Source organism: Mesoplodon mirus (assembly GCF_964341445.2).
Source record: "Mesoplodon mirus genome assembly, chromosome: 2".
In the NCBI taxonomy this organism is placed as follows: Eukaryota; Metazoa; Chordata; class Mammalia; order Artiodactyla; family Ziphiidae; genus Mesoplodon; species Mesoplodon mirus.
The window spans coordinates 217,430,597-217,456,995 of NC_138977.1; the positions used below are offsets into that span (position 1 = coordinate 217,430,597).

Genomic DNA, 26,399 nt, shown 5'->3' on the forward strand with positions numbered 1-26,399 from the left:
GCTGGTGTACCGGGGGCCAAGGCCTGGTATCTTCCTCTGTAAAGTTCCAGGTGTTGTGTGTGGCTTGTCTTAGCTCAGCATCTCAGGCTTTTTTTCTTTCCTCCTCCTTCCCCACCTCCCCAGTTTGGTCTTTTGCTACAGTGTTGGGTTGGCCCAAAAGTTCGTTTGGTTAGTGAATACACTGTTCAATAAAATTCTTGGTGAAAATGAAAAATGTGCCTTTTTACTTAAAACCGAATGAACTTTTGGGCCAACCCACTATTTGTCCAGGATTCTTTCCTTTCTTTCTTCTTCTTTACTGAGGTATAAAATTTGACAGTAAAATACACAGGTCTTAAGTTCGATGAGTTTTGGCAGTTGTATGTATCTGTGTTACCACGGCCCAAATCAAGATATAGAACGTTTCTAGGACCCTAGAAAGTTCCCTTGTGCTCCTTTCCAGTGAACCCTTTCCCAGAGGGTTCTGTATTCTAGATCCAGTTGTGAACTTCATGTAAACAGAATCATATAGCGTATTTCTTTCCTTTCCTTTATTTACTAGAACGCCAATAACGAAAAGGTGTAAACATAAACTTCCTTTGTGTCAAAAGTTAACATCCCAAATGTTTGACAGTGGTGACCTCTGGCCAGGGGGAATTTAAATGCCTGTTACTGTCTTCTTTATACATTCCAGTCTGCTAGTGTAGCATACAGATATACATATAATTTTATGATAATGAGAACAAATGAAGTTTCTTCATGGGATGTGTGGCCATGGCTCTTGTGGAGAGTGAGTAAGTGAGGTCCTGAATGAGTGTGGAGATGGAGCCCTGGCCACCTGAAGGCTGAGAAGACCCTTCCCTAGCAACGTTCTTGCTGGTGGCAGGGGACTTGGTACATCATCTCAAGGTCAGAGACACCTTGAGCCATTTCCTTTCTGGAGTCTCAGTTATCCCTTTGGATGTGGAATTATTTGATCAAAGGATTCCTCTGACCACAAACTCTTTCCCTTAAATCTTAGCAAAGAAAAGCATTGGCCAAGCAAGGGTTAAAAATACTATTAAAGTCATGAAAAGATACACACATATACAATTTTAAACTCTTGATCACACATTTGAGTGATGCATGTAAGGCAAATGGCAATAGAGCACAATATACAAATAATAATAGAGCAAAAATTGTAGATAAAATCTTTACACGGTGGTCTCCGAGTAACATTTGAACTCAGATAAGGGGCAACTCCTTGTTCTGTTTCCTTGATGGTTCTGCAATACAGATTGGTGCATACATGGAGAAAGAATGAGTATAAGAGAGGCATAAATGAAGAGAAAGTTTTGAATCACGAAATAACATTTGCAGAAACATTTAAAACAGAGAAAATAACCTAGCAATTTCACAACAGAATGCAAGGCCTAACTCCGTTGGTTAAATGGTCCCATATGTGGTATCTGCAGAGCTGGGAGGCTTGGAATGGGCCAGCCCAGGCCAGTGCCAGGGCTCTGCGAGAATTGACTGGGCAGTGATCAAGTAGTTCAACCTCCCTGAGTCTGTTTCTGCCTCTCTAAACTGGAGTGATAATGGCCGTATCCTTCTGACGGGGCTGGTGAGAGAGGTGATTGAAGTGAGGTGTGTGAACGAGCTCTCTGTAAACCATATATGCTATCCATGTGCCAACTGCTTATTCTCTCTTCCCGACCTGGAATAAATGCTCTGGAGACAGAATGGCTCTGTATCCTCTGGTCATTGATTTTTGGGAGGGCTCGGGAGCAAAGTGTTATCTCTTTTCTTACTCTGTGGGACTCCCTCACTGGGAAAAAAGGGGCATTTTGATAGGAAATAAGAGTTGGTGGGGGGAGGAAATGTTGGAATCAGATAGATCTGCACTGGAATCCAGACCCCTTCATTTACTAGCTGTGTGTGTGACCTTGGGTGAACCCCTTAACATTTCCGAGCCACAGTTTTCTCATCTGAAAAGAGCCACAGTTTTCTCATCTGAAAAGTGAGAAGAGATATTTTGATAGATGGCTCGGAGGACGGGGTGAGATAGATCGTGATAAGTGCTTAGCACAGTATCCGAGGCAGGTGCCATGGGTGACAGAAATGGACTGTCTCTCATGTAAGATGCTCTGGTGGAAAATGAACAATGAAAAAGACCCCCTCTTGTTCCCAGAACACCTGAGCAGCTGATCCTTTAACCAGGATCATGGGGGCTCCGAGCAAGGGGCAGAAATATGGAACTCTGATGCTTACACAATTAGAATGAAGTTTTCTACCACACTGGGCAGGGGTAAGATGGATCACCTGGATGGAGGAACTACTATACAGATGGGCCAGGTGTGCTGAAGTCTATCTGGGGGAGATCCATACCCACATGGTTGGCACTGTGAGCCACCCTTCATCTGGAAGCCTTGGCACCCTGTGGGTGTTCAGATGCCTCCCTAGGCAGTCAGGCTCGGAGACTGCAGCCATGGGGAGGGAGAGGGGTCAGTTGTTTTATTTTTAGCCACAGGAAGCCGGTTTCCCACTTCCTGGTCCCCAGCTCATCTTGGCATATACCCCAGAGCCCAGCCAGGGACGGAGCAGTGTGGGCATAGCCTGCACTCTTCCACGTCTGCAAGAACCTTTCCCCAAGGCTGGGGACGGACCAGAACAGAGCAGGGCTCTGGGTCTCACTGAACTTGGGGTTTTGCCCGAAGTGGGACCCCATCTCTTGGTCAGATTTTAGCCAAGTTTCATTGCTTTGTTCTAGCCATTTGGCCAAGTAGCCATTTGGGGGGTTTGCTTTCAAGAAATAAACAGCCCACTGCCCGCTGCATCCTGGTGGTCTCTGACCTCTCTTGCCCTTTCTCTAAGTCTTCCTCACACACCCCATTTCCCCCTCCTCCTCCCCTTCCCCCTCCCCTCCACTAAGTCTTCCTCACACACCCCATTTCCCCCTCCTCCTCCCCTCCCCTCCACTCCTTTCCCCCTCCCCTCCCCCTCCTCCCCATCCACCCCTCCCCTTCCCTCCCCACCCCCTCCCCTCCCCTCCACTCCTTTCCCCCTCCCCTCCCCCTCCTCCCCATCCACCCTCCCCTCCCCTCCCCACCCCTCCCTCCCCTCCACCTCCCCTCCACCCCTCCCCTCTCCACCCCTCCCCTCCCCTCCCCCCCTCCCCACCCCACCCCTCCCTCCCCTCCCTCCCCTCCCCTCCCCTCCCTTCCACTCCAATTTCTCTTCCTATCTCCCAGGCCTCAGAAGTAGACTCCTCCTGTTCATCAGGCTGTAAAGCTTGGGCGTTTCTCATTTCTGATGCTTTAGTCGGCCGTACCTGACTTCGATTATCTTTTTTCCCCCTTCATAAACTGGATATCCGGCGCGGGGGGCGATAACCTGCGGACTTCTGAAATCCCGATTTTGTTCCACCTGGCCCCTGCCCTCCTGCGGGAGCTCCTAAATGCCTGCTTTCTTCGGCTCTTAATCGGTGTTAGAAGCAGGCTGTAGTTGGGACCACCTGATACGCAAGCGGTCCAAGCTTAGGACAGCTTTTCCTGACGCGGGGTTGGAGGGCGGGTGCAGGCTGGAGCCGGGACCCGTGTGAGCCGGAGCGCTGTGAGCGCCCGCATCGGGCGCCGAGGCCGGAGCCGTACTGGCGTCTGCAGCCCAGAACCCGGGGTGAAAGGCCCTCGCTGCTCTCCCAGACGCCTCGGCTGAGCACTCCCCAAATTCATTTTTAATTCATGACATCAGTGTAGGGACCATCGGAGCCTCTAAACAGCCTCCCTCAAAACCAAAACCACCACCACAATGCGAGCGGGGAGAGGAGGCGGCCGCCAGGTCCAGAACGTTGTCTCCTCTGTCCCCAGAGAATGGGCATTTGGAAAACCACTTTCCAGAGCGGACCTGCTGTCCCTTATGGCAGAGTTCCCCCTGCCCCGCCTGTCCCTGGAGCTGAAATTGGACCTCAGGGTATTTGTTATAAAGACATAGCTGGTGTCAAAGTGGTTTCGATTAGGATTTTTTTCTGAAACGTTGCATGAAAACGATCAAATATGTACTTGCAGGGAGATTAAAGGCTCCCTCAAATACTTTTACACATATATATTAAATAAATATATTTATACGTACATATATATTCAGAACTATCTACACATACAGTATAATATATAACGTATAAAAATATGTTAAGTAACTAATGTAATCATGTAATATTAGAATTAGAGGTTAAATCTATACTAAACAGTGCACAATATGATGAAACCGTATAATACAGATTCTATTTTAAATAATGTATAAAACACACGGGCCATATATAAAATATAGACCACATATATTAACCAGAACGTCCTCCTCTGAAATATCCAAGGTGCTGGAGCTCGGTCGGTATCGCTGATCCTCAGCTCAGCACAGGGCACCTAAGAGGAAGGAGGGAGGCACACAACGGTTCCCCGGATGCTGGTGCCGCCACCCCGGCCCTTGCCGCATCCCAGCTCCCCACACATCCAAGTGAGTTGGGGTAGATGTAAAGATTCCAAACGACCAACTAACTCCTTATTGGAGTAACGGAGTTAACAGACCATCTCTTACGGAGGTCAGACTCCAATGAGGGGGAGACACAAATTTCCTAAAGGAGACCCGAAGGCATCCATTCCCAGGATCACTGCAAGCCCTCAGCGTTTGGTGTTTGGTCCCGCGAGCGTAAACTTGGGCGCTCTTTCTCAGACGCCTAAGACAACTTAAAGTGCCATTTTCCAACGCAGGCAGTTTGGAAATTGAAACGGATCTTTATAAGCAAGACTTGAACGTTCCGGAGGCCCTTTAAAGTTGCGGTTAGAAAGGCGATTAAGAAACCCGAGGATGGGCTGCAGGGAAACGATTCAAAGCAAAGCAAAATGCAGTTAGAAATTTGATATTAACCGCGCACTCGCAAGTAATGCAGCCTAACGATCATCGAACATCGCTCCGCGTGTTTACTCTTCTGGTGCTGGGGAAAATAGAAGAAACTGACAGCGAAGTTACCCTAAAGAAATCACATCGTTTAAGTGGGGAAAATATCTCAAAACAATGTGCATGGGAATTTGTTTTCTCCAGAGTTTCCCAGGAGCGGAACCTGAAAATCAATTGTCTGGAAGATGGGGCTGTGCGGTAAATGAGGGCGGTTTTCGATGGGAACGCGCGGTGCCCCTCCCCAGAACGGCCTCCGGACCCCAAGACCCTCTCCCGACCCCCAGTTCCCGGGTCGGAGGCCCCGGCGCACGCCGGGGGGAGCGCCTGGCTGCCGCGCCGTGCGCGGCGCCGGGGCGCGTCGCCGCGCCAGAGCTTTTATTTGCACTCTTTAACTTTTCATTTCTGGTTCTCTTCCCTTCGAGCGCCAGGCCGCGGAGTGTTAGAGAAGCTCTGTCGTCTGTGGGCTCTCACCTCAGAGTCAATATTATCTCAGATGGGCACAATAGACTGGAATGAAAAGCTAATATTGAACCAATGAGGTCCCTGCCCGCGCCGCCGCGATGCCACCCTTTGTTGCGCAGACCCCGGCGAGCCGCCGGCGGCCGGGCTAAGCGGAGGGCGGCTGCGGCCGGGCCTCTCCGGGACCCCGCCGGGGGGGTGGCGGGGTGGGGGACACGCGGGACCCAGCCGAGCTTCGGACGCCTGCAGGCCCCTGGAGGGACCCTCTCTCGGCCTCGCCTCCAGCCGCCAGGGGCTTCGCGGGGTCTTGGCGGAAGCGGGGGCGCACCTTGGGTCCCTACGCCCAGACACGGAAGGGACGCAAATAGGGGAGCGGAGTGTGTCCAACCTCCGAGCGCTAGGGTCCCCTGAATGTGATTGTGGCGAGGGGCCATGCAGCTTCGGGGCCCTAACCAGAAGGCTCCTTCCCGACTGTCCCGGGGGTGGGGTGGGGTGGGGTGGGGGAGGGGGGGGAAGGCCTGGCCGCCGCAGCGGCCGCCTGTACGTAAAGATCGCCAGGGCAGAGGCTGCGGGAGGCGGTCTCCTCAGAAAGGGGGAGGTCAGACCCTCTCTGTGTGCCTCTTCGGAAGCTCCCAGCCCCGCCACTCTTCTGTCCCCTGCAGCTCCTCGTAGGCTGGGCAGAGCTAAGGAGGCAGAGATCGCTGGGCCAGGGACTTTCGGGGCGCCTTGCTGGCTGCGAGGGGGCCTCAGGCCGCGCTCCAGGATCCCTGACGCCGGCGCAGGGCCGCTCTGTGGGCATCCCCGGGGGTCTCAGGGCCGCTTTGAAGAGCAACGCGAGGGTGCGGAGCGCACGGAGTCCTGGCCAAGACCTCCGAGTACTGCCCTGTCAGCTCCTCGGTTACTGGCCGCAGTGAGGCCGTCGACCCTCTGGTCCTAAACCCGGGGCTTGGGTCCGCAGGAGGCTACCCGGGAAGAAGTAAAAGGGCATGGGGCGAGGCCTAAGGTGGAAACAGTGGCCTGGAGGACAATGGTGGGCAAGTGGGTTCGAGGCAAGTGATGGAGTTACACGGTATGGGGCGCCTGGAGGAGACTCGCTGCGTGCGGTGGTTTGGACCCCGTCAGCCAGCAGCGTCTTCGCCACCGTTCCTCATTGGCTTGAATGCAGGGGTCTGGCGATGTTGGACTGGGGGGAGCTCGGGGTGGAGGCGGGGCGGGGCTGTCACAAGGCTCCTCGCAGAGTGACCTCTCTGAGCCTCGATTTTCTCATCTGGAAAATGGGTATCACGACTCCTTCCACACCAGATGATGAGGTTCACTGAGAACTGGGTGCGAGGAAACATGCCTTTAAAAGCGAAAATTCGTTACGGGAAGAGGAACTGTTCTTGTCTTCGTGACATCCTCCCCACATTTCTTGGAGAGCTGCATCGTCCAAGAGAAAAAGCCTCCAGTTTCTTTCCTCAAATGACCACGATCTTCTTTCTAAGCCCTAGTCCAGCCTCCGGAGTCCAGAAAATGGGGAAGTACAAAAATAAAATACAATTAAGCTCCTGAGAGAGGGACTGGTGAGACGCCAGGGTTTCAGAAACTGCCCCTAGGTTCGAAGGTGGCTTGCCGCTGACAACCCCAAGGAGCTCCTTAAAGGACTGGACCCCCAGTTACAAGGCCCGCGACCGTTGGCAAGAGCAGAGTCTGAAACGAAAAGCTGCCGGAGAAGGCGGAAGAAAAGCCGGCAGGTGCGTCCCCGCCACCTCCCATGCTAGTACCTGAGGCCCGCTGCAGGTCATCTTATGCGGCGGCAGGGAGCTCCGGGCAACAGTCGGTGACCTTGTGGCCCAATGAAGCCAAAGCTTTCGGGACTGTTGGAGGGGAGAGCGGTAACGCCACCCACCCACCAGCGGGAAGGGTGCAGGGGAGACCGAGCTGTCTCCACCCCTGCCCGGGGAAGTCACCCGAGCAAGAGCGTCCTTCTCCCCTAATTCCTGCGCCCCTGTGTCAGTCAGTCTGCCCCACGCCTGTCCTTGCTTGGCTTTTAGACTTTCATTCGAAGGCAGCCCAGGGAGAAAGAAACCGGGACTTCCTTTGATCTGTTTTCTTGCTTTCATTAATGAATCGGGACAGCCTGTGTGTTGAGAGATTGACGAGTTTCACGTGGTGAAGGAAGTAAATTCGATGGTCATGTCCTGCGTGGCTTTACGCCTCAGTGCGGAGTTCCTGGCTCTGAAACGTCGGCTCTCAAAACGGTTGGATCTCGGAGACCCACACGCTGGCAGCCTCCTGATAAGATCCGGAGAAGGATAGCGCCTGGTTCGTGCAGTCGTCTGGGGCAGCTGAGGCCTGGACCAGGGTCCAACCCTCCCGAGAGGGCTCAGTCTCCCCAGTGGACGCTTGAACAGTTATGCACGGGTTTCCAACGAACCCCGCTCGGATTCCACGGGCCTCAATTCACTGGAGGAACCAACTTACGCCGGGACAGATACGGGTCCGCGCTCCAGGAGGAAGGGGCCGGTCACCCTGACCAGGTCGCGGCCGCTCAATCCAGCTGATCATTAATCGCTATCTCAGCAATAACCACCAGGGAGTCTTCGGCCGGCCACGAGGGGGCATGAAGTTAGGAGAGCTGCACCCCGAGACCCCAGCTCTTCGGACTCTACCCAAGCTGGAGGCAGCGCAGGCCAGAATGGGCCCGTAGTCAGGCCGCGGCATCTCGGACCTGACGCATGATGTTGTGGCCTCATTTGCGCGGTATCCCCCTGGCACAGGTGATCACGGCCTCATCGTCCTTTTTAGAACAGAACCCGTCGCCCCTTCCTCGCACCCTTCCGAAGGAAGCCCGACTCGGGGTGGAGCTGGAATTCTAGCGTGGGACGTGAACTCTGAAGCGGACAGCTGCTGGACGGAGGAGGGACGCATTTCCAAGTCGTCTTCTCTTCCTCTGTGGTCAGTGAGCCTACTCTGACTTCCTCGCCCGGCTCAGACTGCGGTCGCGGGAAGGTCTTGGCAGTGGGGCGCAACCCCGGCACTCCCGGGCGTACCGGGCTCAGCCGCTCGCGGGGATGCGGCCAGCGCCCGGCCGCCGCCACTAGGCGCCGCTGCGCGCACGCGGATACACGTCCCGGGTCGCCGCGCCTGCCCAGCGAGCGGCCTCTAAGGAGGACACCAGAAAGGGATTTGCCGTCATGACGATTAAAAAAAAAATGTTTTTAGGACATTAATTTTTCTCTTAGTTTTACCGCCGCCCCATGCATTCGGAGATGCCGGGTGACTGGGAATCACCGTGGGTTGGAGGAATTCTTAACCGAGTCCCGAGGATCTCCCCATCCCGGGACACCTTTCGCACGCCTTGGGCCTGGGAGAGGGCTTACCCTCCACGGACGTCCGCGCTTCTCGCGTTGCCTGGCTGGCGCACAGTGCAGCCTCACGGTACCGGCTCACCAGGAGGGTCCTAACCGCCGCGACCTAGATTTAGCAGAGTGTGGCGGGTATGCGGGACGTACAAAGCCATGGCCTGCCATTACTATTTGATGAACGATAACTGTGCCAAGCATTAGCTCACTTACTCCCCTCAAACAACTGTTAAGATTGGTATTTCCTTTTCAGTGAGGAGAAAACCAAGGCTCAAGAAGGTAAAGGTCACACAGGTAGTGACCCAGGCAGCACCTGGGCATCTCTCCGGGGTTGCATGAAGGTATGCACCCACCCCCAGTTATCAAACAGGCCTAACACGAGCTGGGGGAGGGAGAAGCACTGCTCTTTGCCCCTGCAAAGGTAGAGGGCCTGGTGGGAAACTCAGAGCAGATGGTGTGGGAGATGACCAGAAAGCTCTGCCCCTTGATGTCTCCCGCTAGCCAGGAATCCAAGCCTCTCTCACTCCCAGGGTCCCTCTAGAGAAGTCCCTGGCCTTTGGAGGAGCACGGAGGGGAGCATGGCAGGAGTGTGAGAAGAACAGCAGCTTATATTTGTACAACTTTATTGTTCAGTCTGGAAGCCCAGCAAGAAGCCCTGGAGGTGGGTAGGTAATAACAATAACAGCAATGTCAAGGACAGGAACTTACTTTTATTATAGCTCATTCATTATATACTGGACACTAAGCATGTTGCTTGGCTTATCTTGTTGAACAACCTCAAGGGCCAAGATATTATTATTTATCTCGAGTTCACAGAAGAGATAACAGGCTTAGAGAGGTTAGGTAACTTGCCTAAGGTCATCCAGGCCTGACTTTGGGGGCGGGGGTCAGTTTTACTAAGGTATAACTTACATACAGTAAAACTCACCCTTTGTTGTGTACAACTCTATGAGTTTTTAAAACACACATGTGTAACTGCCGCCACAATCAGGAAGTAGAAGGGTTCTATCACTCCCTAAAACAGGCCGGCCTCCTGCCCTCCACGGCCTCGCAGGCAGCATTGGCCGTGATCTTACAGATGACAAAATGGAGGTTGGGAGAGGTGGTGGTGGTGTCCAAGATCGCTCAGTCAGTCAGTGACAGACCCGAGACTCGAACCTTCATCATGTGTCTGCTAGTTCAGCTGCCTGCAGAGTGTAGATTCCGAAATCTACAGAGCACAACCCTCATCGGGTGGGGGTGTGGAGATTGGGAGCCCGTTGCTCTAAGATGGAGCCTCAGAAATCCCCGCACTTCCCACTGCTCACACCGGTACTTAACCCAACACCCACCCTTCCAGAGCAGCTAGGGAACAAAGAGGGGCCGCATTCTGAAAGGCTAAAGAAGCCACAAGTAAAGAGAATGGCAGCCGCTGGGTCCAAGGAGCAGAGTCTAGAGGCAGCTCAGGGTCCGAGTCCAGACTAGGTTGCCCAGCGCCTCGGTGCGCCTCTGCCCTCCAGCCTGGTTAATGAGTTACTCTCCTAGTTAATTCCCCTGCACGTCGGAGCCTGGCAGAGCAAACCTTTCCAAGCTCCTCGGTCCCGGCGCATGAATTAGCATAGATTACTCCGCTTCCAGGGCTTCCGCGTGCGGCCCCTGACTCACTAGAATCCCGCTTCTTCCTTGTGGGGGCCCGGGAGAGGCTTGGGGCCAGCGGCGAACAGGCGTGTCGTACTGCCGCCAAGAAGGCAGCCACCAGACTCTCTCAGCCTCGCCCACCTGCCAATAACTAGAGCCCTTTGGGGGTAAAGCTGGCCCCCTTATGGCAGTTTGCAAGAGGCGGGTGGCCTGCTTCTTGTACACTGGGAGCAGCCTGGGCCCTCTGCCCCGGCCGACTGTCCCTGCCTTGGGAGGGAGGCTGAGGGTCTGGGCTCTAGACTGCTCACTTCATTAGGACACTCTCCGGACACATCTTGGTCAAAACAGGAGAAAGTGCTTAAGGTGGTACCAATAACACTTCAGTGCTCAGCCTGAGGGTTTAGAAGGGGAAACTATCACACACCATGGCGGGCCTCATCCCACCTCCCAGACACTGAATGGAGCCCCTTTGCCTTCGAAGTCATCAACTCTCAAAACCCCCCAGCCAAGATCACTAATACTGACTGTGCAATAAAAGGCCATTCATTCCCTGCCCTGCAGCCAGGGTGGGGCTTTTAGTGCCCTCAGTTTCCCACTTGTAGTCTAAGGCTGAGTTTGGAAGGCCTGGCCTGCGGGCGAGCCTGAACCTCCAGCCCTCCTGGAGATCCTTCCATGGAGAAAGGGGTCCTCCTCTACCGGCTCCAGGATCGGGGATCTACAACCCACCTAAATTGGGTATTTCTTTCTGGGAACCAAGGGCTGACCTCTACCTCCACCCCAGACTGGCTGGCTAGCGCAGCCCAAAGACTTCCACTTTTCCTGGTGGCTTCAGGTTCTCTGTTGGCCTGGGCACAGTGGGGCTTGTGTCCCTACAGCCTAACTGAGGGAAGGATTTCTGAATCGGGGACAATATTTTTGGAGGTCCATGGTTCAGGACCCAGGGAGATACTATTCAAAATGCAACCCACCCCAAGAGGCTGGATCGAGCACCCTGTATCCTTGGGCCTGGGGAAAAGGATGGGGGGGATGCCATAAAGCAAGGTCGAGAGAACCCGCTATGGGTGAAAACCCAGCCAAGACCCCTGCCCAGAGCTGGCGTCAGAGAGCAGAAGCCTGATGTAGGGGCGGGCTTCTTGGGGCGTGAGTACAGAGCTGTGGGCCATGCCTGTCTCGTGTGTGGAAGTGTGTATGCGTGTGTGCCCTGGGAAGCTTGGGGGAGGCAGCATGCATGATCTCTGCTGGGTCCTCACTAAGATCAGGTGCCCAGACAACGCCAGAAAACACACTCCTAACTCCTCTCTTGCCTGGAGTGTTTTCCGAAAGGGGCTTTGGATCCTCCTCCCATCCAACACCCCCCCTCACACCCCCAACACAGACTATGCCTGGAATAAAGAAGAAATTGACGCAAACATAAATACACAGCAGATGAAACCACAGAGGACGGGGGAGACCCTAGGGCAGGGAGAGGGTAGCTGGGAAAGCAGGGGAACATGTCCCCAGACCTGGGGACCTTTGACTGATGAATCTGGTGGCATTGAAGCCTGACTTACAGGACTTCCCTCTTCTCCCCCTCCCAATCGACATTTTTTTGGGTCTCACGGCAACCTCATCACCAAACACAGGCATTTCTTCATCCTTAAGCGAAGTGACATGGGCCTCCAAGTAAGAGATTTAAAGGATGCCAGATTTTTTTTAAAATCATTAATTGTAAACGTGCAAAATACCTGCTGGTACTTCACTTTAGAAGAATGTAATTGGCAAAAAGAAAAAAAAAGAGGAAAAAAGAGGCGGCTGATGAATAGATAATAGATCTTTAACCACCAATAAACAGAGAGCAGCGCCAGCAGCCTGGGGGATGTGATCATAATTATGCCGCAGCGTGAGCCAATGGGGACGAGGGAACTCGGCCCTAAAATCATCCTAAAACCGAAGGCAAGCTCGAAAATGCGGACACGGCCTGGGACTGGAGAAGCGATCCTCACTCCCTAATCGCAAGCCCTGGGTTTGCACAGCAACCCGCCCCTAGGACGACAGATGGCAGAATAATAATAGAAATAGTGATGATGATGATGATGATGATGATAATAATAATAATAGCAATAATATCAATGATAACAACACTAACAAAAATAATAATGACAACGTAACGGTAATAGTATCACATCAGCCTCTCCCTTGATCCTGGACCCCCATTCCCAGATATTGGGACCCCCAGTTCCCAAAAGAGCTGTTTGGGGGAAGGAGATGAGCACCGTCCCAGAGAGGAAAATCGAGAGCCTGTGGGCAAGTTGGAAGCCCACCGCCAGGGCAGGGTCGTCCACTCCGGTCTCAGCTTGGAAACGAACGGGCCGAGTCAAGGATCGTGAACTCAGGGACCCTGGGACCTAGAGGCTACGCGTGGTCGGAGGACCCCCATCCCCGGCCAGACTCCCTCCTCACCTGGGAAACCTCCGGGAGCTTCGCTGGGGGTGGGAATTGGTCTAACCCAACGGCTCCGTTAGCCCTCGCCGGGAACCAACCCCTGCTCGCTTACCCTCGAGTGCTCCCGGGGCGATTCCAGCTCCCCTGACCCGCGCCCGCGGGGGGCAGCAGCAGCGTAGCGCTAGGCGCGAGGAATCTGTGCATCAGTGTGTCCGTCTGTCCCCCCAGCTCGGGCTCAGCAGGCTCGGGATCCAGGGGGCCGCAGCGAAGGCGGCGCCGCTCGGGGACTCTGCAGGGACCGGGGTGCCCCGGAGGGAATAGTGGTGGTGGAGAAGTAGGCGGTGGCTGAGGGGGAGGAGGTGGGGAAAGAGGAGGAGGAAGAAGAGGAGGAGGAGAAGGAGGAAGAGGAGGAGGAGGAGGAGGAGAAGCCAAAGGAAGAGGAGGAGGCGAAAGAGGAGAAGAAGCCGCCGCGGGCGCCGCGGGAGCAAGTGAGCTAGGAGCGCGCGGCGACGGCGCCGAAAGGCCGGGCGGCCTGGCGGGCGCAGGAGGCACGGCCGAGGCAGCGGCGCCGACTCCGTTCCACTCTCGGCCTGGATCCAGGCCTCCGGGTTCCCAGGCGCTCGCCTCCTTCTGACGCACTTTAAAGAGTCTCCCCCCTTCCACCTCAGGGCGAGTAATAGCGACCAATCATCAAGCCATTTACCAGGCTTCGGAGGAAGCTGTTTATGTGATCCCCGCACTAATTAGGCTCATGAACTAACAAATCGTTTGCACAACTTGTGAAGAAGCGAACACTTCCATGGATTGTCCTTGGACTTAGGGCGCCCTGCCCGCCTTTTGCAGAGGAGAGAAAACTTTTTTTTGCCTCCCCCGAGAAACTTCCCCCCCTCCCGCCTCTAACTTCGATCCCCCCCCACGCCATCTCGCAAAAAAAAAAAAAGGAAAAAAAAGGAAAAAAACGAAAAAAAAATTACCCCAATCCACGCCTGCAAATTCTTCTGGAAGGATTTTCCCCCCTCTCTCCAGGTTGGGCGCGTTTGGTGCAAGATTCTCGGGATCCTCGGTGTTGCCTCTCCCTCCCCCTCCCCCCTTCTTTCCTTCTTCCTTTCCTTTCCTTTCCTTTCTTTCTCCCTTTCCTCCCCCACCCCCATCCCCATCCCCACCCCCACCCCCACCCCCAACAAACAAGTCCCCAATTCTCGTCCGTTCTCGCCGCGGGCAGCGGGCAGCGGGCGGCGGAGGCAGCGCGCCGCGGTCGCCGGGAGCTGGGAGCCCCGGGCGCCCGCTCCTCGGCGCAGCATGTTCCAGCCGGCGCCCAAGCGCTGCTTCACCATCGAGTCGCTGGTGGCCAAGGACAGTCCCCTGCCCGCCTCGCGCTCTGAGGACCCCATCCGTCCCGCGGCGCTCAGCTACGCCAACTCCAGCCCCATAAACCCGTTCCTCAACGGCTTCCACTCGGCCGCCGCCGCCGCCGCCGGCAGGGGCGTCTACTCCAACCCGGACTTGGTGTTCGCCGAGGCGGTCTCGCACCCGCCCAACCCGGCCGTGCCCGTGCACCCGGTGCCGCCGCCGCACGCCCTGGCCGCCCACCCCCTGCCCTCCTCGCACTCGCCACACCCCCTCTTCGCCTCGCAGCAGCGGGACCCGTCCACCTTCTACCCCTGGCTCATCCATCGCTACCGATATCTGGGCCACCGCTTCCAAGGTACGTGCCACGTCGCGGGGCTGCAGCGCTCTGCAGCCCGCACTGCCCTCGGCCTGCTCTGGGTGGGCGCCCGGCAAGGCCTGGATGGAGGTTCCTCCGGTTCGCCCGCCCGCGCGCCGCGTTTGGAAACTGGGCGGCGAGGAGCCGGGCACGGTCCCTAGTCTCCGAGCTGCGGCCGGTTTGGGGGCTGGCCGGCGGCCGCTTGACCCTTTAGAGAAGGGCGCAGACAGAGGAGTTGTCCCCGAATGCTCTCGAGTCGAGGCAGGCTTTCCTAGCGTGCTACGAGTGCCGGCCGCCAAGGAATCCGTGGCCCGCGGGGGTCCCCGGATTCTCTGTCTTCCCGGCGATGCCCTCGCCGCTCTGGCTCCGAGGGGCGCGGACAGGGCCCGGCCACCAGGTTCGCCTTCGACTGCGTTCGACTCTGTTTGCCATCCACTCCGCGCCCCTGCATCCTAGACCTGCAGCTTCTCGGTCTCTGACCCTCTCGGTCTCTGACCCTCTTCCGGCGGCGAAGAGACCCTCGCGTCCCCAGAGCAAAGTCTGGGAGTTTGTTTTATCCTGCTTATTTTGGAGGCTCAGGCGGGGCGGGAACCCGCGCGGGTAGGAAGCTCTGAGGCTCAGCACTCTCGCCGTGACCTGCTCAATTCGGGCGCCGAGCGGCCACGGCGAAGGCAGGTTCGGTCTTGTTTTTGTTTTTGTTTTTCTTTTAAAAGAAATGAACGGGGTCGGAAGACGGGCTGGAGGAGATCTCTTTGGGTGTTTTCCTTTCTTGCTATTTTTTGGATTTTTGTGTGTGGGGTGGGGTGGGAGTGGAAGGAGAATTAAAACTCCAGAAAAAGGGGCAAGTAATTAGTTTAGCGATCTGAGCGGGGAAAAGACCTACCTCCCGAGGCCGCTGATCAATACCCAGCGGCTTGCCCATTCATTAACCCTTGGCATTCCTGCCAGAGCCTAGAATGGGGTAGATTCCACTCCTCCATAATTAAAAAAACCAAACCAAACAAAAACAACATTTTACTCTTATTCCCAGACCGGATTTGCCTCCATCCCTGCCTGGATTGTAGGTTTGTCTTTCTTTGGGTTTTGGTGAATCGATTTCCCACCCTAATGAGTGAATCCGAAACTCTCTGGCTTTGCTCGAAAAGTTTAGGGTTCCCTTTCCTCATTCTCTGGCAGCCACGCTCTTGGTCCCCACGCCAGGCCTGGAGTAGCCAGGATCTTCTGGGGCCGCGGACAGTCCCATCGGGTGACCGCAGCTCCGTACTCCCCGGGTTTCGATGCCTTCGCTCGTGTCTCCTAGTTCTCTGGAGCAGGGCAGCGGGAGAACGGGGCCTCGGGAGGCAGCGGCGGCAGAAACCCTGCGCACCCGCCGGCGAGATTTCGGTCTAGGCCGGGCTGCAGCGACACGCCCGGCCTCTGCGCTTTTCCGGAGGAGAAAGACTTAAGTACTTTAAAAATAAGTCCCCGAGAAAACTCTAGGACAGCGGTTCGTCGCCTCTTCGCCCCTCACCCCCGGGGCAAAGTTCTCCCAGAGGTTAGAAAGAAGAGACAGACATTTCTATGGGTCCAGGGCGCCAATCCCCGGGCCCTGCCTTGCCGCCCCTTCCTCTGTCCCGGGCGCCGGTTGCGGAAGTGGCGAGGCTCGTGGGGCCCGGGCGGCTGCAAAGCCCGCAGAGGTCAGGAGCCTTGGGACTCGACCCGCCGGGACAGCTGCTGCTGGGTGCTGCACAGGTACGGTCCCGGTGGAGCGGGCCAGGCAGCTGGAGCGGTTTTCCCTTAGCGCGTGTGGAGGGCCCTGGGCCCCCATGGGCTGGGCCGCACGGGCTACGTACGCGGAGGCCCTGAGCGCTGTGCCGGGTCAGCCCGGCTCGGGAGAAGCGCGCGGACCTGGCCAGGACGGCCCCCTTTAACGGGACTTCTGTTGTGTCCCCCGCAGGGAACGACACAAGTCCGGAGAGCTTCCTTTTGCACAACGCGCTGGCCCGAAAGCCGAAGCGGATCCGAACCGCCTTTTCCCCGTCCCAGCTTCTGAGGCTGGAACACGCCTTCGAGAAGAACCACTACGTGGTGGGCGCAGAGAGGAAACAGCTGGCGCACAGCCTCAGCCTCACGGAAACTCAGGTGAGCGGGCCCAGGCGCGGCAACCGCATCCCAAATCTCTGGACACACGCAGCCCGCAAAGTGTGGAGGGCTTTCGGCAAACAGGCCGGGAGCTGGTTCCACGCCCGGGCTCAGGATGTGTAAGTTTTGAGGTGCTCTTGGCTTCCTTGGGCTCCAGCAGGGGACTGTAGGAGATGACCCGCCCGAGGCTCTGGGGGGGGGGCGGGGGTGGACGGGTTGAGTTGCTCCTTCTGTGCGGCTGGGCTGGCCTTGCAGCTCCTGGCTGTGACCGCTCTGCACTTTTGGTGAGACTTTCGGTGAGAGTCTGGGGTACGCGGCTGGGATCCAGGAAGGAGTGCCGCGGGGTTCTGGGGTGTTTGGGGCTCTAGGCTGGAGACAGAGCTGAGAGTGGGTTAGGGCGAGCTCTGTGCACCGGGGGCTCAAGGCTCACACCGACGGAGCCAGTTACTCCCCTTGAGGGGATCGGAGAGTCAGACCGCCGAGCCGGGCATCCTGGGTGCGTCCCTAAATCCGGGAAACAGAGCTAGAAGCCTGCGGGAGAGGAGCTGCCTCAGGGGGCAGACCCTTCCTGCGCAACAGGGTCCCGAGGCGGCCAGGTTCTGGCCTGCCCCGGGGCGAGGAGGGGGCTTAGGGCTACAGTAGGCGCTACTGTACGCGGAGCCTCAGGGCGGGGTCAAAGTTCCCGGCAAACAGTAACATTTTCGGGCAGATTAAGTTGTAACACTTTTCCTGGGAGGCGCAAAGAGGTCGAGGCTTTTGTTTTAAAACGTCCCCCCGGACAAAACCGAGGAGGGCCTCGCGGGTTGGTGCGGGGCCCGGCACAAGCCGCGGCCCGGCTGATTTCTCCTGGATAGCCGAGTCGGCGGTGGTCTTTGTCCGCCTCGCTGCCCACGCTGCCTGGAGTCTTTGTGTGCGTGTCAAGCCCCGAGCGCACCGACGCGCGCCTTGGGCGAGCGCCGGGGAGAAATGAACCGTCCTCCCACTCAATTAGCAAACTCAAAGCAAATTAAACTCAGCCGTGTTCCAGCTCGGCTTTTTCATGGGGGCACTTTGGGGGATTGGGGGCATCCGGGGAGAGCAAGCCGGGACCTGGGCCTGCCGACTCAAAGGAGAAAGCGGAGCGGACTTCAGGGGCCTGGGGTGCTGCTAGCAGAATGGGACAGCCCTGGTGGCATGGGAGGTGCAGTCATCACCATGTTCCTCACCTGTACCTCACCGCTGAGAAGCTTGGGCAGTGTTACTGTCTGGTCTGGTCACTGTATGGGGCCCCATCGCCAGCTTCCCCAGGGACTGGTCGGGATAGCATCTGAGCCCCACCTCACTGCTCCCCAGACTTCTAGCAGCGCTCCGAGGAGGCCAGGCTGCCGGCCCCGCCCTGGTGGGAAGTGATGTGATGGGGTGAGAGCTTGGCCCTGGACTGTCCTGGGGCTGGTCAAGAGGAGGACTGAGGGGCTCTTCCCTTCTCTTCCACAGTTTTTCTTTTACTTCCCCTTTATCTCACAGTCTTTCAGAAGCTTTCACTTTTGAGCCTCTTTTCCTAGCTGAAAAGAGACAGCTGGGTTGGACCCCAGGGCTCTGCACCCCATCATCCCCCCGGTTTCCCCCAGCACTCCCCCCCACCCACACACACAACTGCTCCTGCTCTCACCTGCAAGAGTAGCGGGCAGAGAGGAGGAAGCTCAGGCAAATCTTGACTGCCTACCCAGGGCCCAGGCCTTGCCGAGGAGGCGCTATATTTAGGCAGCGGCTGCGGGAAACTGGCAGAGAACAGAAAGCACATTCGGCCCAGCAGGAGCTGCAGCAGTGGGAATGAGATCTCCCCTGCACTAGTTAGGTAGAGGGAGTGAGGGATGTGTCTCTTTTAATTTTCCCTTACTTATAATTTTATAGGGGTTTCCCAATGTTTGCCAGGCTTTTGCACTTAGCGGGATGTGGGTGTCCCGAGCAGGACAAAGTGAGAAGGGGGCACTCTGCACTCTGGGCCTCAGGACCAGGGGAAATGTGCCCCAGGAGGGCCCAGAAGGGGAGGGAGCCAGCCTTCTCACCGGCCCCGGGATAGGAGCTCTGTTCCCCAAGGGGAGGCCGTGGGGAGGTCAGCTAATAAGACACGCAGCTGGGGTGCTGGACTTCCGTAGTCTCAGTCCCAGGTCCGGGCCAGGCAAAAGAGGAAGAGGTAGGAGGGCGTTGTGCAGGAACTAACGCGCCCCATCTGCCTCTCCTGCAGGTAAAAGTATGGTTTCAGAACCGAAGGACGAAGTTCAAAAGGCAGAAGCTGGAGGAAGAAGGCTCAGATTCTCAACAAAAGAAAAAAGGGACGCACCATATTAACCGGTGGAGAATCGCCACAAAGCAGGCGAGTCCCGAGGAAATAGATGTGACCTCAGACGATTAAAAACACAAACAGAACCCCACAGAAACGGACAACACGGAGCAAAACAGAGACAGGGAGAGGAGGGGAAGAAGAAAAAACCCTACAAAACAAAAACAAACCACACACACGTTCACGGAGAAGGGGAGAGGGAGTCAGAGAGAGGGGCGGCGCGACGCAGACGCTGGGCAGCAAGAGCGCAGGGTCCTGATCCGAGGCCGCGCCGAGATGGCAGAGGACGGAGGCTCCTGGATGAACACGCAACCCTTGTCTAAAGAGGCAGCTTGAGAGAGACAGAGAGAGAGAGAGAGAGAGAGAGAGAGAGAGATCCAAAGGTGGCAAAGCCGAAGGCGCTCTGACAAGGGGAGCTGTCAGTCAAACGCCAAACCAGCGAGACAAGATGATTGGCAGGTATTCCGGTTATCTCGCAGTCCGATTTTTTTAAAAAATTATGATAATGATAAAAGAAAAACCCCAACCAGGCACAGGACTTTTTATTTTGCACTTCGAAGTGTTTTTTTCCCCAATCTTTAAAAATAATCAGTAACAATGGGGACTCCATCTCCAGCCCCATCCCACACCTGTTCAAAAACTTGAATTGCATGTAGCAGTTGTTGGGCGAATGGTGTCTTAAGACAGAAAGTGAATTGTAATTTTCTTTTCCTTTTAAAGACAGGTTCTGCGTGCTTTTTATTTTGATTTTTTTTGCAAGAAATGTGCAGTCTGTAAACACTTTTTGATACCTTCTGACGTCAAAGTGATTGTGAAAGCTAAATGAAGTAGGCTCAGCGATAGTGATCCTCTTTCAGAGAAACGGGGAGCAGGATGGGGGGCTGGGGGTGGAGGGGGAGGGTGCCCACAAGAGGAGTCAGGACTTGTACTGGGAAAAAAAAACCCTAAATTAATTCTATTTCTTGGACATTCCTTTCCTAACATCCCAAGGCTGAAAACCACGAACTAAACTCCTTTTAGTGGTTGAAGGTATTGGCCGAGTTCAACCATTTGCCGTAAATAAAGGCCATTCCAAACTTTCAATCTATCTATTGCAAAAACTGAAGGACTGTAGTTAGCAGGGATGATAAGTGTGGCCAAGAACACGGCAGCAAGTTTTCAAGCACTGAGTTTCTATTCCAAGATCATAGACTTACTAAAGAGAGTGACAAATGCTTCCTTAATGTCTTCTATACCAGAATGTAAATATTTTTGTGTTCTGTGTTAATTTGTTAGAATTCTAACACACTATATACTTCCAAGAAGTATGTCAATGTCAATATTTTGTCAATAAAGATTTATCAATATGCCCTCAGAGTAGTTGTCTTGGGAAATTGAAGTGAATTCTTGAAAAAAGTATCTCTTTGAGTGTGGTCCTTCCCCATCTAGGCTCAAGAAGCCCAGGTTCCCCACCCACAAAAGGGCCAGGCTGATGGATTCTTGGGCATGTTAAAGAGAGAAGAGGGTGGAAAAGGGAGAGGATTAGGAAAACTTAAGTCCTTCAGAAAAGGGATGGGAGAAAAGTTTTCCATCCAGACCTCTGCCCACTACACGGCCTAAAGAGGGAGTTTAATTTGAATTTCAGGTTAAAAAATGCTTACTACTCTTAACCTCTAGTTATTTAAAAAAAACTGGACATATAGTTATGCATTGAAGAGTATTCCCCCAGGATTGGGGAAAACACTTAGCAGAATCAGGATCCTGGGACTTTTTAAACTGTGTTTCTGACTTCAAACCCCAAAACACAATTGTCCTTCTCCCTCTCTCTATCCTTCTTTCCCTCTTTTCCTCCCTCCCTCCCTTCCTTCCTTCCTTCTTTCCTTCCTCCCTCCCTCCCTCCTTTCCTCCCTCCCTCCCTCCCTTCCTTCCTTCCTTCCTTCCTCCCTCCTTCCCTCCCTCCCTCCCTCCCTTCCTTCCTTCCTTCCTTCCTCTCTCTGGCCCCAATCTGCCAAAGGTGAGGGGATGAGCCCAAGGGCCTCAGCAGCCTTATAAGGCAAGCGTTATGAGAAACCTTCAACTCTCAATTTTAACATTAAAGAAAAAGTTGTACCCAGTCTTGGAGGAAACTTAGCTTTTCTCCCCCCACCTTCCCCCTTCTGGGGGTACGAGGTTGTTTTTGCATGCTTCATTTGCTTCTTATCCTGATAGGCTGCATTAATCAGTTTTATTTCCATTGATAGAGAAACCTCGTCTGTTCTGTTCGAGCTACAAAGCGTCCTGTGAGCTTTTGTGAAAGTGCAAATCAGTTTAAGCAATTATCATACCAGGAATATGAAGGGGAAAGAAGAGGCCTTGCCCAGTGGTCTCCTTTAATCTCTTAATCCACGGATCCAGGGGGGCTGCCTGGACATAATTTAGGACAATCTCCCCACCCTTTACACTGTGATAAGGCCAAGTTACAATGCAGGGCGAAAATACAAGCTTTGTTAACATCCTGCCTTGAAAAGTTAAGATTAGACATTCCATGCACGTGTGGGGACTATAGGGCACTATGGAAATTTTTCTTTCTTTTTTTCCCCTCCCCTCCTCTACTTCGAAAGTAGAATTCATTCTTGGCCTCTCTCCCTCTTTTCCCCCTTTATCTCTGCCTTTCTCTCCTTTTTTCTCCCTCTCTGTTTCTCTGGAGAACCCTGGCTGTTTATGGTGCATTTCCACGCAGACTCCTTGGGAAGGTATGGGTATAGTCGGGGAGACTCCACTGCCCGAAGATGCTGGGGCGAGAGGGGGCCACCTCAGGAGACACAGGCTTGCCTCTCGAAGGGACAGGTGCTGTCCTGTGTATCCTGGAAACTCAAGTGGGGTTTCCAGTCACTTGGACAGTGGGACCTCTGTGACCAATAGCTGTCCCGAGTGCTTTGCAGTCCCTGCTACAGCATTGCTGCACTTCTTTCTTTTAAGCAAGTTACCTTTTCCTTCTACCCACTTTGCCAAACCCAGAATGCCTCAAACACAGAGCACAGACCTGTTAAAATTCAGACTAGCCTTTCCTGAAGAAAATTTCCTATCTTGATAAAAGGCTTATTTCTGCAAGAACCATATACTTTTTTTTAAGTACAAGAAAAGGGGGAGGGTGATGGTTTTTTTTTTGTAAATGTCCTATGTAGTGTAACAGCAATAAAATCATCAGAGAATACTATTAGCTTTGGAAAAAAAAACCCTAAAAGCTTTATTACAAACCAAGCTTTGAAAATAGGGGGGATTAGGCGGCTGAAAGGGTCCCACAATGGTAAGAAGAAAAGGTTTCATGCTAATGAGGTTAATGCCCTTTGTATCTCGGGCCTCCACATCTTCATTACGCGCTATCTCGGGCTGCACGGAGCGGCTCAGAGAGCCGCAATCCACTCCAACGCCCCCCTTCCCGGCCCAAAGAAGGATTTGATAGCAGCTCTGTTCAAACTAGATAATTATATCTTTTCAAGTCGGAATTAAGATAAAGAAAGTGAAGCAGAGGCGGCTCGCCTTGATCCACTGCAAACAAATTTGGCGCACTTTCGAATCCTTCCCCCGCCTCAAAAAGGCTGGACAGTCAGCTTATTAGCCGCTCGTTTGCTTTATTAATTCATCTATTTAAAGTGGCAGGATTAGAGCGTCTAATGTGGACGCGGGCTGCCGTGGCGCTGAGGAATATAAATATTTGCGAGATGCCATCCCACGATGACTATCTGGGCGCGGGGCGCGGGGCAGGGTGCGGGGCGCGTGTGCCTTGTGGCTGCGTCCCCGTCACAGTGCGCGCGTGCTGGGCTGGAGCCCCTTGGGCAGGGAAGCGTGGGAGCTGTGTGCTGCAGGTCTGTGTTCTCCCTCGTGGTACATGGGTGCCAGGCCTAGATGACCCTGGCAGGGTGCAATGGGCATCGAGGGTCAGGTTCTGTGTTCCTCCCTACACATGGAACTGCACGCACGTTGTCTTGTGTCTTGCCTGTTTCCCCGAATGGGGATGTAGGTTACACGTTTGATCCATGACCTGCTCCCTTCTTGATTACTTGTGGGCCTTCCCTGTGCGTTCGCCTGACCGAGAGGCTTGGGTTCTCAGTTTGCATTTCCCTGACAGAGTCAAACAGAACGTATAACGCAAGTGTGCCCGGGCTACATTCTCCTTCCTGAGAGGTACACGTGGGTTCCGCGTGCGTGTCTCATTTGGGGTCCAGTTCCTCAGCGCAGCAAAGGGCCAGGTAGGCGTGGGCGGAGAGGTGGGGGGTGGGGGGCTCTGTTCAAGGCACCAGAAACTCCTGAGGTGGGAAAAGCTTCGGACCTCTGGGCACTTACTCCTTTCTGCCTCTTGTGTGAGTGTCCGGTGCTCCCAGCTCGCTCCAACTCTGTTCCCGGCAGCTTAGCGCAGCCCGAGCGGGAGCTTTAGCGGCGGCCCGGAACCTGCCGGGCCACTTTTGTGCTAGGGGCGGATTGTGGAGGGCGGAGAGCCGCACCAAGCGGGCCCGGCAGAAAGGGGGCTCGGGCCTGCGCGCGGCCTTGGAAATCTCGGTTCCTCCCCGTCCCCGCCTCGAGTCGCAGGGAACAAAGTCTCGGACGCGCAGGCCGATTGGGGAGGGACTCTGGCGGGTCGGAGGCCTCGCCCGGGGCCCCGCGCCGCGGCTGGGGGCATCTGGGCTAGGCTCCCCGCATGCGGGCAATTGCAAGTCGGACTAAGGGTGTGGATGTGAGTTAGGGCGAGAGGCTGTGCTTGTGGTTTTGTAGAGGCTGAGTGTACCAGTGAGGTCTGTGAAACAGTTGTTCGTGTGTCTGAGCCAGGATTTAAGTCAGGATGTGTAGGTGCTAATTGTGCTAACTGCGTGAGTTAGAGGCTGGAGAGGCCGGTGCTACTTGTGTAGATTGTGAGTGTGTCAAGGTGTCCAGCTTTCCTTGTGCATCTAGATTGTATTGAGTTAGGTAGGGCAAGAACGGGCAGCTGCGCGGCTGTAATTAGAGAGCTTATAAAGGTGTAGAAATGCAATTGTGTAAAGAAGTTGTGTGCCAGCGTCTGGTCGCTGTGAGCCGGCTGCAGTTGTGGATCTCAGAGGATGGGAATGGCCTCAGAGTGTGCGACTCGCGGGAACATTTCTCCGTGTTTGGGTGGGGGTCCCCTGTGATGGCGTCCATGCCGGCACCAGGGCAGCATATGTGTATGTCTCCGGATCTAGACGTGTGAGTTTAGTGAGAAGGCTCGGGTTCGGTTATTGTTTCGCAGCGCACCACTCGCTCCGGAGTTTGGCAAACAGCAGCCGTTTTTTTTTTTTTTTTTTTGGTAACCGCATTTTCCCAGGCCGGCCCTTCTTATTCCAGCAATCAGCGTTTGGTTTACTCGGGTGCCGCCTCAGAGCAGAGGCAGGCAGGGCGGGAGAGGAAGCGGGGCTGCAGCGTTCGGCCGCGATGCCTCGAGGCCGAGTTGCGGGGCCGCGGGCGCGCCTAGCCCGCCGCTCCGCTCCTGCGTCCGCCGCTCGGCCGCCGCGTTTACTTCCCCCTACCAGCCCCTCAGCGAGGGGGAAGTGGGAGTTTTGAGAACTCGCTGACCCCAGCCGTGACCCCGCTCGGGCAGGTGGCTTCTCCCGGCGCGACCCAGTACTCCGGGAAACCCGAGGCGGTGCCACGCTTGAAAGCGAAAGGTCCATTCATCAGTCGCGCCCCAGCGTCTAATTGGCCTTTTGTTCATCAGTGCCTGTGGCCCGGCGAGGGGGTTGGGGAACATGGGAGGGCCCCGGGGCTGTAAGTAGGGGTGCCCGGCGTTCCGGGCTGGGGTCGGGGTAGGGCAAAGGAGCGTCGCACTCCTCCGAGGGGGCGCCAGAGCGCGCCAAAGATCACGCCCACGTGCGAGGATGCTCGGCTGGCGGCTGGTCTCCGAGCGCCCCGGCCGGATCCTCCGAGCTGCTGGAGAGCCACGGCCTCGCCCCTGCCCTCACCTCCCCCTGCAGACTGAGTTCACGTCTTTCCTCCGCGCCTCGGGGATTTCAGACCTGCCTTCCTGCCTGTCCCAAGTTCCCAGCTCAGGCGCTGGCCTGGGGCTGGTTTGGGCTCACGCCCTGCCTTTCTTCGTGCTTCTTTCGCCCTGCTCTACCCGCCTACCATAGAGAGACTCTGGGTCCCCCTCCCTAGGCACCAACCTGGTACCCTCGTCCGGCCTGCACCCTGCTTCTCTGGGCGAAGGAACTGAGAGAATTTTTTGGCCCGCCAAGGAGGTGGGAGTTGATCAAGTGTTAGGCGATCAGATCGGAGAGGAAGACCGGGTCTCCACCACTCCAAATTCCATCTGGCTCTCCAAATCAAGCCTCACCTTCCCTCTCCCTGTCTCCCACCCAGTGTACAAATCAAGCCTCGCCGGTCCCCCTCTCTACCCCACACCTACTGCACACCGCCAGAGAGTCCTAGAGAAAGCGCAGGGGCAAGGTCTCCTCTCCCAGCATAAGCGCAGAGGCCCAGACGCACCTGATGCGCCAGGGAGGTGCCTGGAATGGGGATGGGGTCGCGTTTGGAAAATGGTCCAGGGCCCCCAGCCCCACGCCTCTCCTCCCTTTCCCCGGGAGGACCGGCTTTGCCCGGCAGTGGTCTGGCTGCCCGGCTCAGCGCCTCAGCCCGGCCCCAGGCCGCTCCTGCCCCCAGCCGGCTCCAGGTCCTATATATAGCGCGGGTCTCCACAGCCCTCTGCTGGACCCTGACGTCAGGAAGAACTTGATCTTGCCTGCTTCGCTCCTGCTTCTGAAACTGATCCTTGAAATGAGAGAACAGACTCTACACAATTCCCATGGCCTTGACATAAGGTACAGCGATAAATATACACCACTAATGAGCAATTACCATATAATCACCTTCCAATTAGCTCGCATAATGATGAATTAAACATTCTAGCAGGCAGGATTAGGTTTCTTACTTTGTATATTATTTACGAAGGCTATAGCTTCTGCAAAGAACCAAATATCAAATTAGATGGGGAATTTTCACTTGGGGGTAATTATGCATTCAGGCCAGCGGCTGTATTCTGGTCACTTGTCAAATGAGGCCTCCTGCAAGGTACTGACCAGTTCGTTTGGGCGTTTATTTCCTCCTTTTCCTCTTTTTTCTTTAGGCAGCAATTGCCTTTCCTTTTCCTTTTACCGCCCTGGCCCGCGGGAGAGAGGCTGGGGGCTTGGGGCGGGTAGGCGGGGTTTGGGGAGGACGTCCGTCTTGCGCTGAGGATACGGCTCAGGCATCCAGGCCCTCGCAGCGCCTGTCTCCTAGGCCCTGCCTGCTCTGGCCCCAGGTCCGTTCCTCTCCAGCCGGCCGGGCAGGATGACCCGGGCGCGCCCCAGGGGCCATCCGAGCGTTCGGAGGGCAAACGCGAGGGCTGGGCGCTACGGCGGGCGCTGGGCCAGGGCGGCCGCCCTCCCACCCGCCCCGCCTGCGTTCTGCGGCATCCCCTAGCCCCCCAGGGGCCTCAGTGCGCTCTCTTCTGACTTTTACCCCCATCCGCACCCCAGTGACAGGGAGAGAAACGGTGCGTGGGGAG

At 55.5% G+C, this 26,399-nt stretch overlaps 1 protein-coding gene and 1 long non-coding RNA gene across 3 annotated transcripts; one reads left to right on the forward strand and one right to left on the reverse strand.

Moving 5' to 3' along the window:
- Positions 1-4,227: 4,227 nt before the first annotated feature.
- LOC309815138 lies at positions 4,228-13,780 on the reverse strand. The gene is made up of 3 exons (XR_014295812.1): positions 12,859-13,780; positions 8,727-8,820; positions 4,228-8,508 (listed from the first exon to the last, which is right to left on the reverse strand). It is a non-coding gene; the product is annotated as an uncharacterized lncRNA (long non-coding RNA).
- A 169-nt stretch (positions 13,781-13,949) lies between these two features.
- EMX2 (empty spiracles homeobox 2) lies at positions 13,950-20,307 on the forward strand. 2 transcript variants are annotated; one of them, XM_082641715.1, is made up of 3 exons: positions 13,950-14,451; positions 16,388-16,572; positions 18,797-20,280. In XM_082641715.1, exons 1-3 carry the CDS (start codon positions 14,046-14,048, stop codon positions 18,962-18,964), a joined length of 759 nt encoding a protein of 252 aa, XP_082497841.1. In that variant the 5' UTR covers positions 13,950-14,045; the 3' UTR covers positions 18,965-20,280. The 2 variants fall into 2 exon arrangements, with proteins under 2 accessions (XP_082497841.1, XP_082497842.1); XM_082641716.1 differs by lacking the exon at positions 16,388-16,572 and having other exon boundaries at positions 18,797-20,307.
- The last annotated feature ends 6,092 nt before the right edge of the window (positions 20,308-26,399 follow it).

Coding starts and splice junctions, on each gene's coding strand:
- EMX2 (XM_082641715.1), top strand. CDS start 14,046: ATGTTCCAGCCGGCGCCCAAGCGCTGCTTCACCATCGAGTCGCTGGTG. Junction 14,452..16,387: donor TCTGGGCCACCGCTTCCAAG/GTACGTGCCACG, acceptor TGTCCCCCGCAG/GGAACGACACAAGTCCGGAG. Junction 16,573..18,796: donor TCAGCCTCACGGAAACTCAG/GTGAGCGGGCCC, acceptor CCTCTCCTGCAG/GTAAAAGTATGGTTTCAGAA.